This window comes from Haemorhous mexicanus, chromosome 7 (assembly GCF_027477595.1).
Source record: "Haemorhous mexicanus isolate bHaeMex1 chromosome 7, bHaeMex1.pri, whole genome shotgun sequence".
Classification (NCBI taxonomy): Eukaryota; Metazoa; Chordata; class Aves; order Passeriformes; family Fringillidae; genus Haemorhous; species Haemorhous mexicanus.
In genome coordinates, this window is record NC_082347.1 from 20,080,472 (window position 1) to 20,093,532 (window position 13,061).

At 34.5% G+C, this 13,061-nt stretch overlaps 1 protein-coding gene across 16 annotated transcripts in view; it reads left to right on the plus strand.

Annotated features, from left to right (window-relative positions):
- The window catches only part of KCNMA1 (potassium calcium-activated channel subfamily M alpha 1), a 420,823-nt gene that overhangs the window by 306,249 nt on the left and 101,513 nt on the right, over positions 1–13,061 (plus strand). For all 16 annotated transcript variants that reach the window (XM_059851299.1, XM_059851302.1, XM_059851301.1 and 13 more), the window contains one exon: positions 11,422–11,508. In XM_059851299.1, coding sequence (XP_059707282.1) covers positions 11,422–11,508 — 87 coding nt within the window. The remainder of the gene's footprint in view (positions 1–11,421; positions 11,509–13,061) is intronic.

The window sequence follows — 13,061 nt, forward strand, 5'->3', positions numbered from 1 at the left end:
GCATTTTTTTTTGCTATCAGATTTTTTTTATGCTGTAGTTAGCTTCTTTGGACTCTTAAATTACTTTCCCATTAAAAGAGCTCATTATGCATTAGCTAATGTAAAGCAAACAATCTCTTCTTCTATCTGTGAACAATTTAATCTTTTGGTAGAAAAAAGAAAAAATACAAAAGTAACAGCAGTGGAATAATTTACCAAATTTTGTGTCTTCAGAATTAAGAAATATTTGGTTTCTGTTTTTCTCCTAACAAATATTGGCCAACTTTATATTGCCATTACTTCAGCTATCATTTGCTTACATAAGTGCTACTATTGCAGTCTTTTACAGTAATAACAGATTGTTCTTGGCTTCCATATCATTCTTTGCATTAACTTCAGTGGAAGTTGGATTGAGTTCTTAATCAAAAGGTGATGCAGAGGATCCCACAAAAAGTAAAACAGTGTGATACAATAATATATTTCTTACTTAAAGTCACACAGGTAACAGTTTGAAATAATTATTATAGTAGGGAAAAAAAGAGCCTAAAATTGCTGTAAGCAATACTAACAAAGAGATATTAACAGCTGGATTTGTTGAATATGTATGTAGCAAGAGGAGGGCATATAAGGTAGATAGTCACATTTTCTTATAACCCTGATCCACAGCAATTTTTGCTGATTTCATTAACCAGAGACAATTTTATAGTCACTGTTTGAGCAATGACAGAGCTACCTGCAGCATATCATTACTGTTCTACTTGCTCCGGTGCTCTTCAAGTCAAATATGTTAACTAGATATTTGTGGTTGTCTGATCTTTTAGTCAAACCAGAAGGGTAATGCAACAAAACTTCAGTTTCTCACCTCCTAAGTATACTTGCATTTCCATGCATCTTATTAAATGAAAAGGTGCAGAATTGAAATAAAAGTTGGAATTGCACAGTTTAGAAGCACAACCTCTTTTTGAACAATGTAAATTTGTCATTTTTCAGTTATGTTTGTTGATGCTGACATTGGAAATATTTTATTCTGCTCATATCCAAATTTCTTCCTGGTAATTCTTCATAAAAGTGAAGTGGGAGCTGACTGTGGATATTCTTTTAAGCTTTCAGTCTTTATGAGAGTGATGGAAAGCAGATACATGCTGATTTATTTTAAAATTATCCTTTGCATTCATGTTTTGTAGAACTACTACAGAAGTTTTATATAATTTAAAATTTAGGGAAATAATACTAAAACTAAATATTAAAACTAAATAACTAAAAATTTAGAACCTGATGTGGATGGCACCCTTTCATTAAGATCTAATACTTTCTGCCATAGCTGAGACAGGTCTTGAAACAATATTTTAAGAAGCAAAGGAAATTTTCAAAGCATTCTTTCTGCTTAAAGGATGAGAAGATCTTACTTCCAACTGTTTAATTTTTGTTGCTAGTCATAATAAAATGTCTGTATCATTTAATTATATATCGGATTTGCTCCTTACACAGGGAGTTTCTGTTAAGATTAGTTTCATTTGCCTTTGCACTCAGTGCTAAAGCAGTGAATAAGATTCAGGAGTGTGTGCAGCTCTAAATAGTAGTAATGTAAGGGCATTCTAAATTTCCTAGCCCTCTCTTTAAATTTTCAAGTCAGTCTTTAGGATAGATACTAATCCCATCCCATTGAATGACAGACTTTTATTTGACTGGTAAATGAGTATTTATACCATTCTACATCTAATATCTTCATTAGATGTAGAATGGAATAAATACTAATTTACCTCTGCATGTTTTTCTTTGTCCAGGCCGCCACCTGGATTCTAGTTTTCTAAATCTTTCTGATTTAAAGTCAAATTCTGTTAACTTTACTGTAGGGAATTTGAAATCAATAGTAATTAAAAATTATCAGAACTCTATCCAAGCTAGTATTGCTATACATGTTAGTGGTAGCTGAGCTTCCTGCCTGCAGATGGTTTTTTCTTCATTTTTCCTGACTCCTAATAAAGTACACAAACCAGAAAGCACGCCTTGATAACAAGTTTTGTCAGTTTAGGTAGGTAATTAATGACAATTATGATTTTACAGAATTGCTTAAAAGCTAATATTCAAGCCTAAATATAACTGATATAGTTATAAATATGATAAATGCATATTAGTTTTCCTATAATGGATAGAGTATCTAGAGTATGTTTTTCGTTTTACGCAACTGCTTCTCATCGAGGTATCTTAAAGATTATTTAAAAACCCCATGATTAGATTTCTTTTAACCTTTGCATTTATATATTTAATAATATTTAAATTATTTCTCAGCTCTCAAAGAAATATCTGAATTTACAAAACTCAATTTAGAGTGTTTCTTACCAGCTACTAAAGTCTGCATTCTAGTAACTCCAGCTCACGATATGAGTTAACCATTCCTTCATTTCTAATTGCTCTCTGGGAATGTTATAAGCCATGATTAAGAACAGGAGGCACTTTAATAATTTTTTGTCTCCCTGATGCAAGCCAAATACTATCACTTAAAAGGTGTTCTTAGCTTATTTGGAGAGGTTTTGCTTTTTTTTTGTAGAAAAATGCGAAGGAAGCATGTAGAACATGAACCTGAAAATATCCCAATGTTAAATATATAGCAAAAAATAACAGTTCAAAATTCAGGCATTCAAACTCCTCATCTGAAATCCCTTTTAGATAGATTTCTTTTCCTTTTCCCCCTGTATTTTTATGCAACATAACTAAGCAAGAAGGAAAGCCTAACCAGGATTCTTCCCTCCTGCTCCCCATTTATACTCCACTTGTAAAATTTTCTCTTTGTCTATCCATATATTTGTTCTCATTCTCAGCAGAAAAACCTTTAAGCCTTGAAGACTTTTAAATAAAGGGTTTTTTTGCTTTTGCTTTGGTGTCAGTTGATTTCTTATGAAAGTGTTTGATTTGCAATTTTTTTCTTGTCGTTTGCAGAAGCCGAAAGCGGTATGCCCTCTTCGTTACCTTTCCTTCCAACCTCAATCCTACCTTCACTCCTTCTAACTTCAGGACTAATTCCTTGCCAAGAACACAGGAAGATAACATCTTTGTCTATCTTTCTCTGTATATACACACACATATATGCCTATATATATTCATCCATCTATCTATGTGTGTGTGTATATATATATCTGTGTATATATTTATATATGAGCCCCCAATCTTAAAGAGGAGAGAGAGAACAGCATTTTGTCTCTCCAGTGTTTCTTGTGACTCACGCACTAACTTCTTTGCAGGAAGTACAAAATAAAACAGGATTCATTTTTTAGGCTTTTTTTTCCCCTTTGTGGAGTCATTGGTGTGTCAGATTGTTGCATTTGAAAAGCAGATTTCACTGTTAATATCTCCTGTCCTCATTTTGACTGTGTCATGACGATGTATATTCGTCTTTACCAGCCCTTGTGCTGCCATGTTGTTTTCATATTCACACCTTCATTGATGTCCCTCTTTTCCCAGAGTCTTCCTTCAAAACACGTCTTACAATACAGTAGTTCATGTTCTCTTGCAGTCTCATTTTCCATTAACAGCAACCAAATACCTGATTCTTTGCATTTCTGGTCCTGTTTTGAGTCCAGTTACTCATAATACAGTACTCATTAAATTTTTTTGTACTGTTCCAGTGAAAGTGCCATGGATAGTTTATTATATGTCACATTTATTTTAATGATATTTATTAACTCATTTATGAAGATGTTACTGAATGTATTTTTTTTCTCAGCTTTGTAGTTTTTTTTTCAAGATGGCATGTTTTGCATTTTCTTTGGTGTACCATGCTGTGAGTCCTTCTCTAGTCTACATTCTATCATGCTGCTATTGGTTTGGATGAAGTAAATAAGGCATGCTCTTCCATATCCTTGCCTCTCCTCATCTCTCTTCCCTTGACAGCTTTTTTTGTTTTTCCCTAATATCTTATAGCAGTCTGTCTGACTGTCAGTGAGGGTCTTTGGAGACCTGCTCTCATTGTCCAGACATTTCAATTTCTGTCTTCATTGTACTCTTCAAACTCTATTTTCTATGTCTGTTCTGTTGCGTATGTTGTATGTGTTACACGTATTTTAGTCTTATCTTAGTTTTAGTCTTATCTTCCTATAGTTTCTGAGTAGATGTGTGATAAGAGAGGTGGCTTCCTGTCAGTTTGGCATTATTGATATGATCCAACTGCAGAGAAGTTACTGCAACACTTAGCATCTCCAAGGATCTGCAGCTGTTGCACCTCTACTTTGCTTCTTGCTTTTAAGTATATCTTATCTTGTGGTGAAGGCATGTTAATGCTGGCATGATGAGCAATTTGAAGAAGTGTTGTACCAAGTGAAGTTGCTTGCTCCCAGAATAAAGTATATTGTTCTACCTCATTGTACTGATAATGAATCACTTCTGGAACCAGAAGGAATAATTTAATTGTTTTCAAGTGTATTGAGTTCACCACCACTGTTGAACTGGTTTTGAGTATGCCCACATAAAATACCCCATGCACATCCTGTAGACCATGACTTAGGTGCTGTTGTAAAAATCTTAAGTCCTGGGAGCAACCTTTTAAATGCTTGTAGTAATTAAGCTTTAATATACTGTAGCATGTAATGTGCACTGTGTCTTTTGCCTTGTATTCTTTTCAGTGTCTTACTAGATTTTGCTGTATAGAGCAATATGGAGCATTATGAATTAATCTCAGTGATAGAGCCCAGAAGAAAGAAGCAAAACTTATGAGTTACAATTAGTGTGAAAACGGGTATGTGCACAACTCCCACTATGAGATTTGTGCATTTACACTCACACTGCGCTTCAAAACATACCCTGAAAACAAATATTATTTCCAACTACTTCTATAGTTGGATGAATGACATGGTGTGTTTTAAAAGGCCATTATGCTAATAGTGGTACTTTTTATCTGGGCATGGCATGAAACAATCAAGAATAATAGCTGTTTTTGTTGAAAAGTATAGTAGCTATAGTAAATAATACCCCATAATTTTGGTTTAGATAATGTATTTATAGTACTTTAAAAATATTATATCTTCCTGATTACTAGATGATATTGCTACTGTTTGAGTTGCATGGGGAATGGTACAGTACATCTACCACAAGATTTAAAGCAGAATTGTTACAGCTTTTGCCATTTGTTTAGTCAAAATTTTGGTGTTTGTCTTTCATTTATTTCAACAATTGGCTTTCTTTTTCTTTAGAATAGGTTGATGGCAGTCACACAGGTAGCCATATGGCTGAAAGCAAACAAACAAAAAAAGAAGTAGGATTACTAAATCAGATAGGTTTCCTTGATGATGAACTGTTCAATTGGTCTCTGGTAATGGGTTTCATCACACCTGACTTTGTCAATCAAAATGTTAAATGTCTAATCTTCTGTTAGTTATTCAGACTTAGTCCATAATTGCAAGGGAAGAGAGAGACAGTTCTTGAATGCTTTCGAATTCAATCCTAAAATAGATTAGATGAGTCCCATCTTTAGTGCTGTCTAAAATGTAAAGTTGAGAAAAAGACGAAACAGGAATAGTGCATAACAGAGGCATGGATAAGGAAAATCCTTAAAAGGCCTCTCCTGGTCCATGACTATATTGGTTGACCTTATCTGTGCTTTCAGTTTTTAGTCTTCATGCAGTGCTGCTAAAATGTCATTAACCTTGTGTATTTGCTGTGCTGTACTTGCTGGGCATCTCCACGTGCCTTTGTCAGCTCAGTTTAAGACTTTCCCCACACTGTTCCACATTATTAAGATCCCTCTTTTGTTCTCAGAGAAGGCTGACAATTATGCAGATGACAGATCTGTGTCAGCTACTGTACTACTATGTCTAGATTAAGAGTTCAAAGTTCCATCCATTCACAACTTCAGCAGTAGTGGAAGCCTCCTCAGTTTCAAGCTGTGCAAAGCAAATTATGGAGCCATGCCACTTAGCAAGTGGCCTACCAGTAAATACATACTGCATAATGATGGTTCTGACTCTGACACTCACTGGTTGTTCTTTCCATGTAGTTCACCCAGAAGTTGGCTGAATATTCTAGAAAGCTACAGGAAACATTTTTCATCTCCTACTGAAATATTTTGTATGCTGATAAATTATTAGAAGTAATGTTTTAAGTATTTCTGTAACATGAGAATATACAATATAACTTTGTAATAGTGTTTTAGACCAAGAAACATACCTTGAGTGAAATATGTGTGATACTTGAAAACAGGAGACAAAAATCACCCAGCTGCAGAAATGAGTAAAAAATAAATAGTTGGAGGAATTAGTCCCACCCCAAATGTCAGTTCAGAAATTGTCTAACCATTTGATCTTCAATTGTTAGGCTCTCCATCAATTATCTTTACATTGAAAAAAATCATAGAAGATTACACACAATTAGTAAAGGAAACCTTAGCTTACTTTTAGTGCTTCAAAGGAAGATATAATATGGAATGCTTTAGCTAGATCAGAATTTTGTTGTCTTGTGCAGGCTGTCATCCATGCACTGCCAAAAAAGGTATTGAGCAGCACTCGTGTTCTGGAGTAGTTTCAGGTAGATAAGAATGGAAGAACAGATATTTTCACCTATCTCTATTTTATTGAAGGTAGCATGTATACTTAAAACATCAGAAAGATACAATCCAATAAGTCAGTTGGGCACAATTAACAGAGTGGGAAACATGAACAGATACCTATTCTCCCCTGTCATATGAAAAAGTCATTGTGTCCAATCTGAAATTTTCATTGAATGTAGAGAAAACCGTAAACATTTGTCTAGAATTTCTGTGACCTTGTTTGAGTTTTTGGTTTTCATTTTGAAACTGTGTATCTCAAATGTGCACTGATTTCCATTTGTGTTTCACCTGCTAATATTTCTGTCAGTCTGGGAATGCATTTTCAGCTGTGAAGACAATATTAATGATTCTTTCCTGTGCTTTAAGTGTTCAGTGTCAGATTGGATGGGGCTTTGAACAATCTGTTCTAGTGAAAATTATCCCTGACCATGACATGAGAGTTGTAATTAGGTGGTTTTTAAAGGTCTCTTTGAACATAAACCATTCTGTGATTCAGTCTGTGATTCCTCAGAGTCCAACTGAATTCAAAGGGGGAAATCCACATTTTCAGTGTGGGACATTTTCATTGCTCTTAGGTGCATGATCCTGCATCTAGTCACCAAGTGAATCTTCTTTAGCAAATGGGGTAACTTTTGCAGATCAGTGTAAAACACAGGTTTCCACAGTGCATATTCTATTCCACAAGTGGCTTCCTAATTGTAATATTATCAACAAGTAATGGAACTGACTTCTCCTAACTTTATGGTGGTGAAGTACATTAAATTCCCATTGAACACATTAAATCATATTTAATTTACATGGCTTTATTTGCCATGTGTCCTAAACATTCATGTGTGAAGGAGCAAGCAATCATGTGAGCCCTGTCACAAAAGGTTTTGTCCTGAGGGATGTATTTCTGGAACTGCAGTCATTAAAGGAATGATGACTGCATGTTTTTAAGCTTGCTATTACTTGACTACTTTGTGAGATAACCTAAACTAGAAATGTTATTAAATTAGTAAGTTTGATGAAGATCTTACAAGTTTCTAAAGTTCTTGGCCTTCCTTGCTTGCTTTCATGAGCTGATTTAGGAGATTAAAAAATCAAATTGTGCTTTATATTAAAAAACATGTATTTAGAAACATCAGTGTCATTTTCAGTAACTTTTTTTTCTGATGTGTGGCACAGAATGCATATGGATTAGCTATATATATTGCTGTGAAACCTCTCGAGGTTGTCCTTTTCCCCCCTTTTCCTTTGCAGCCTTGGATATTTATAAAAATGAGACATTAGCTGAAGCTGTCTCTCTTAAAAGTCCTTTTTAGTTTACCATGTACTTGTATTCTCAACTATGGGGGATATATATGCATATTTTCATATTGAAAAAACACATGCATCTCTAAATAACTGATGGATGCATTTTTCTTGGAATACTCAGAAGACTGTTTTGTTTTTCTCTGTGCTGTTTGTTCCTGATATTCTGTTTTAATTCAAAACATTTCCCCTGCTGCATATATTACAGTGATTTCTTATCAAAGCATAACTTCAGCTAATGACACTACAGGTGTCATAAGAAATAATTCAGTTGCAGCTTTAATAAGCAGTAAATTAATGTATCTATACAGCTCAATAGAAATTGCTCATGATTTTGCTCTGGTGCATACATAAGCCCAAAGTTTTATGAGCTTTTTCTGTACCTCTTAGCCAGTAGCAGTGATGGGGCAAATTAATTTTCATTTCCAACAGAGGATTGTGCTGCTGGGGTCATACTGCATTAACTGTGATCACATCTATATTTTGTGGTTATAAATACATTGTATTTGTGAAAAGAGGTATATGTGAATGAAGTATAACATCTGACAAAAATAAAGTCTGTACATTGACCCATGTGAATTGATTTAATGTGTCTCAGAAAACCTTGAGATACAAAATTGTGCTCACAATACATTGCATCCTAAATGAAGCCAGTGACTTCCAATTTATGACTATGTTCCATGCATCTCAAAAGAACTGCTTCATTTGTTTATTACCTCATCAAATTTTAAGTGTCATTATGAGAAGTGAACATTTATAGATCTAGTGGTTACCTGAGTTTGTGGAGTTTGGGTTGTTGAGGTTTGGGTAGGATTTTTTTCCCTCTTTGGTATGGTTTATCCATATCCAAGAATTGTATTGGGGGAAAAAAAACAGGCTGGGTCTATGTAAAGAAATGAGTTCATCTTTTTTCACTGAAAAGCTGTAACACTTATGTGACTTAAGAATCAAGTAAGGAAATAAAAAATATTTTTCAGATGGAGCAGTACCCATTTGTACCTAAGAAAAACAGCCAACCCAAATTATACTACAAGACCTTACATATTAAATAAGGAGCAGTATAATAAGTACATGAGATTAGCCTCTATAGAGGATTTTTTTAGTTTAGAAGCTAAATTCTCAGTTTAATGGCAGGTTACTACATACTAGCAGGCAGGGAGGAGGAAAGGGGCAGACTAAGATGGTCAGTACAGCACTCTGCAAGTGCTAGTAAGTACTTTGTGTGTTCAAGTGACAAAAGCTTGTGCAGGAAAGCTAAATTTGGCAGCCTATTTTTGACCTGAGTGACTGGTTTCGTATCAAGAAATTTTTATGTAGTTGCTTCTTTTTATTTTTTCTTTTATCTGTTTTATTCCATCCTAAACCTTTGAAATTGCCTTTTAAAAACTGCATTAGGTAGAAGTTTTCATTGTAACTGCAGCCATTAGGCCCAATTCACTGGCAGAGAAATACTAGATATGACACTAGATGACACTAGTTGATGATGGATGATGCTAGTTTAGCTGTGTAACTTTATTTTGTCCCATTTATCTGTGTGTCTAATACAGGTGTTCCTTATACCATCACATTTCGTTTTTTGCAAATATTAGTAATGTGTGCTGTGGAAATGAACCTGCTTTCTGTGGTGATACCTTCCAATTCCTGTAGTTCTCCTCTCCTTTTTATTTATTGCAAAGCTTGAAACTGTGAGTGGATGAAAGGGAAGGATATCTGGGGAGATGCTTTCTTTGAGATTTAATTTCTGTTCCAGCCTCTGACACAGGCTGTCTGTGTGAGAAGCAGATGATAATTTAAACCAAACCTTCTACAGCTGACCTCTGATTAACTATATTCATTTTTTTGGGCATCAGAGGCTGGGCTTTTGGAAATGCTGAGCATTCTCACAGCAAAAGTTCCTAGAAATTCTATATGAGCTATGCAATGCTAAACACCTAGAAAAAATTTGGCCTGTAGGCATCCCAAATTAATAAGTACTATATCTCATAGTTACTTAATCTCTCCTCTGTAAAATGGGGTAATACTCTATCTTCATTTTTCCTGTCAAAGAAATTAAGTGTTTATGAATCTTTTGCGTGCTGTAGTGATGAACATTGCAGAAAAAGACACAAAAAAAAAAAAGTTGATTTTCAAGAGATAAATTACAGGAAGCCATGCCTGAAGTAATGGCAGTAAAACACCACTGAATGAAGTTTCAGATTGTGAGAAGGAAGGAGTTTGTGGGTATTGAATTAAGAACTGTATCATAAGATCTGCATAAAGGGGGCTGAAATATGACTTCATGACCAACCTTTTACTTCTGAACTCATGAGCACTTTGTTTTGTGGCCTGCATATTCTTTTCTTAGGGTGTTACAGGCATGTGGAATTACACAAAAAATTGTGCACATTATTAATCTTTCAGATATATTATGTTGTCATACTAATTTATTCCTAATGTGTAGAGAATACTTATTGAATAAGAGATGTACTGAGATCCATTTTCCCTCCTATCAATAGCATGAAAGACTTTGGACCTTCAAATTTTAGTAATGTATGTCTGTTCAGCATTGTGCTTTATTTATTTTTGTGTATATGTGCTTCCCTAAAATCAATTTTTGCTAGATGGACAAGTGTTTCAATTCCTGGTAGTCTTTATTTACTCTAAATTGCATATGCACACCATTACTACATTTTGAGTTAGAAAAGCTGAACTTGAATAAAGACGGAGAAAACTTTTGAAAAGCTCTATTAAATTTTAGAGAGTCAAAAGCTAAGATATATTACACATGAATAAAACTTACTGGAAAATATATTTATATCTATCTGTATATTCATATTTAGTTTGGTGCTTTGCAAAACACCTTACCTAAAGTCTAGATTTAAATTATTATGAAAATAAAGAAGATATTTCATAGACATGGAGTACCTCACTTGTTGATACTACTTCCTTTGTCAAAGTTAGCTGAGGCTCTTCTCTCATGGTGGTTGGGTTATTTTTGTTCTTTCATGGCTGCATAGCAGTGTTTTAAAAATTTTCTATTCATTTTATGTTTTTTCAGCTGTCGTGACTGATTGTCTTGTACCATTCCCCTTGAGTGTATGTGTGTATTTATTATTTTAAACAATAACATTATATGTCCAGATAGGGGTCCCATTACCTTTCTATTTCACTAGAAATTGGCAAAAATTTGCATCAAAGGGTTTAGTTTCATAAGTGATATTTTTTGTGGTTATTGAGCAGTGGTTGAGGGTTTTTTCCTTTTCACCATGTTGTGAACTTGTCACCACTTTGCATGACAGAGCAAACAGCAATGCTCAGCTTCACACTTCACATTCCTGAGAGAAAATTGTGTAGTCTATAATTAAAGCAAAAAGATAAGAAAACAGATGTAAGCACATAGATTATGTGATTATAGGCAGAGGCATTTGACTGTCTCAAACTAAAGTTTTTGTAAAACGCATGTGAAACTCTTATTTGATTGGAGATATCAAGGAAGAATGGCTTAAAATTTCCTTGCAGCCTTTCCTAACTAGTGGGTCCCCTATAATAGAATCAAATAAGCTAATTTGGAAGATTCAGCTAAAATTAATATAAACTTATTGTTTTGTTGGTTTTGTTCTTGTTTCACTGAGCAGTATATTAATCAATCCTGGAAACCACGTCAAGATTCAAGAAGGTACCTTAGGATTCTTCATTGCAAGTGATGCCAAAGAAGTAAAAAGGTAATTAAAATGGTTTTATCTTTGAATGGAAACAAACATATTTAATTTCAGTTTTTTTCTTCACATGTAAATGCTTCACCTAATTTTCGTTATCATCTGTTTCAAAATTCAGAGGGGGGGTTGAGTTGTTACTCTTGAACCACCCAATGTGCATGTAGTTTTCCTAACTATTGTCCTAAGTACCAAGGAACTGAAATTTGCAGCAGATGCGAAAAGAAATAAAGAGGCTGGGTTTTTGAGTCCTCCTAGAAAATGTGAAATATTTTCATTTGTTTTCTCTATACTTATTGTGTCTCAGAGGAATTACTATGAGAGAAGAGGACAAGGATGACAGTTCTGTTAGGGTTTAGAGGAGTCTTATCTACACAGACTTTAGCAAACTCTTGATGTGAGTTAGCTGCTGTGTTCATTCTGTAATTGCATTAGCAAAATAATATTTATGTTCTTGTCGTTTTTCTTTAATGGAACTACAAACTCCACAGCCTCATCATGATAAATCAAACTACAAAAGTTCATTATATCCATTGCAGACAAATTCACAGGCTCAATGTACCTGGCTGTGGTAGATTTGGAATGAGTGAAAAGGTGTTGAGGACCAAATGTGTCCCCTCTTGTTTGTTAGCATTATAGTATGCTTGGAAGGAACAGAAGAGCAATGTGGTAAAATAATTTTTCAAAGAAAAATATTCAGTGTCCCTATGATTTAAAAAAAAAGAAAAAAAGGAATATTTGCAGCTGAGTGCTTCCTTATAATTTGTATGTTTGTCATGATTTTTACTGCTGTTCTCCATGAGTTTGGTATTTTAACTAAGTCCTATACTTAAAATGATAAAGTATTCAAATGATACCCTTTATTAAGTTCCAGAATTTTAGGATTAAATATAGTGAAATAAAACCTAGCCGTGCATACTTGCCATGCTTAATTAAAGAAAGTCAAAACACCAAAACAGTGAAATTGGAGGACTTGACTTCTATTTTTTGTGAAAGAACTGAGATAGATTTTGGCTAGGTGAAACATACAGAACAGGGCAGCCATGCTCCTGTCCTGTCACATCCCCAGCACCATCTCTGGACCATGTGCATCCTGCACTGCCTCAGGGACTCTGCCTTGCAGCATTCAGTTCTTTTCCTCTCTGCTGCTTTTCTCCACTTGAACATCCAGAACTGTCTGCACATTGCTTTACTGAGCTGCTAGGTTTTTTTCATTTATAAGGCATTTTTACACTCTGCAATGAACTTTTTCTTCAGACTAAGTAAAATGGCATAGTATTTTTAACTGCGAAGGTTTGGGAGAAGTTAACTGTTATTAAGGAGTTTAGACAAATTTTTCACATCATTCATCTGCAACGTTTTATTTGGTAGTGAAGGTGAAACAGGATTTCCAATTCTGCCTGGCTTTTGGCAGAAGGCTGTTTTTAGAAGTATTCTGCCTCCCTTGCTACATTTCTTAGCTGCTCTGTGCAAAGCAAATGGTTATCAGATGTGTTTCTACTAACAAAGCCAATTACAAAAAATGTTAATTTCACCATTTGAGCTATGAATCAGATTCAAAA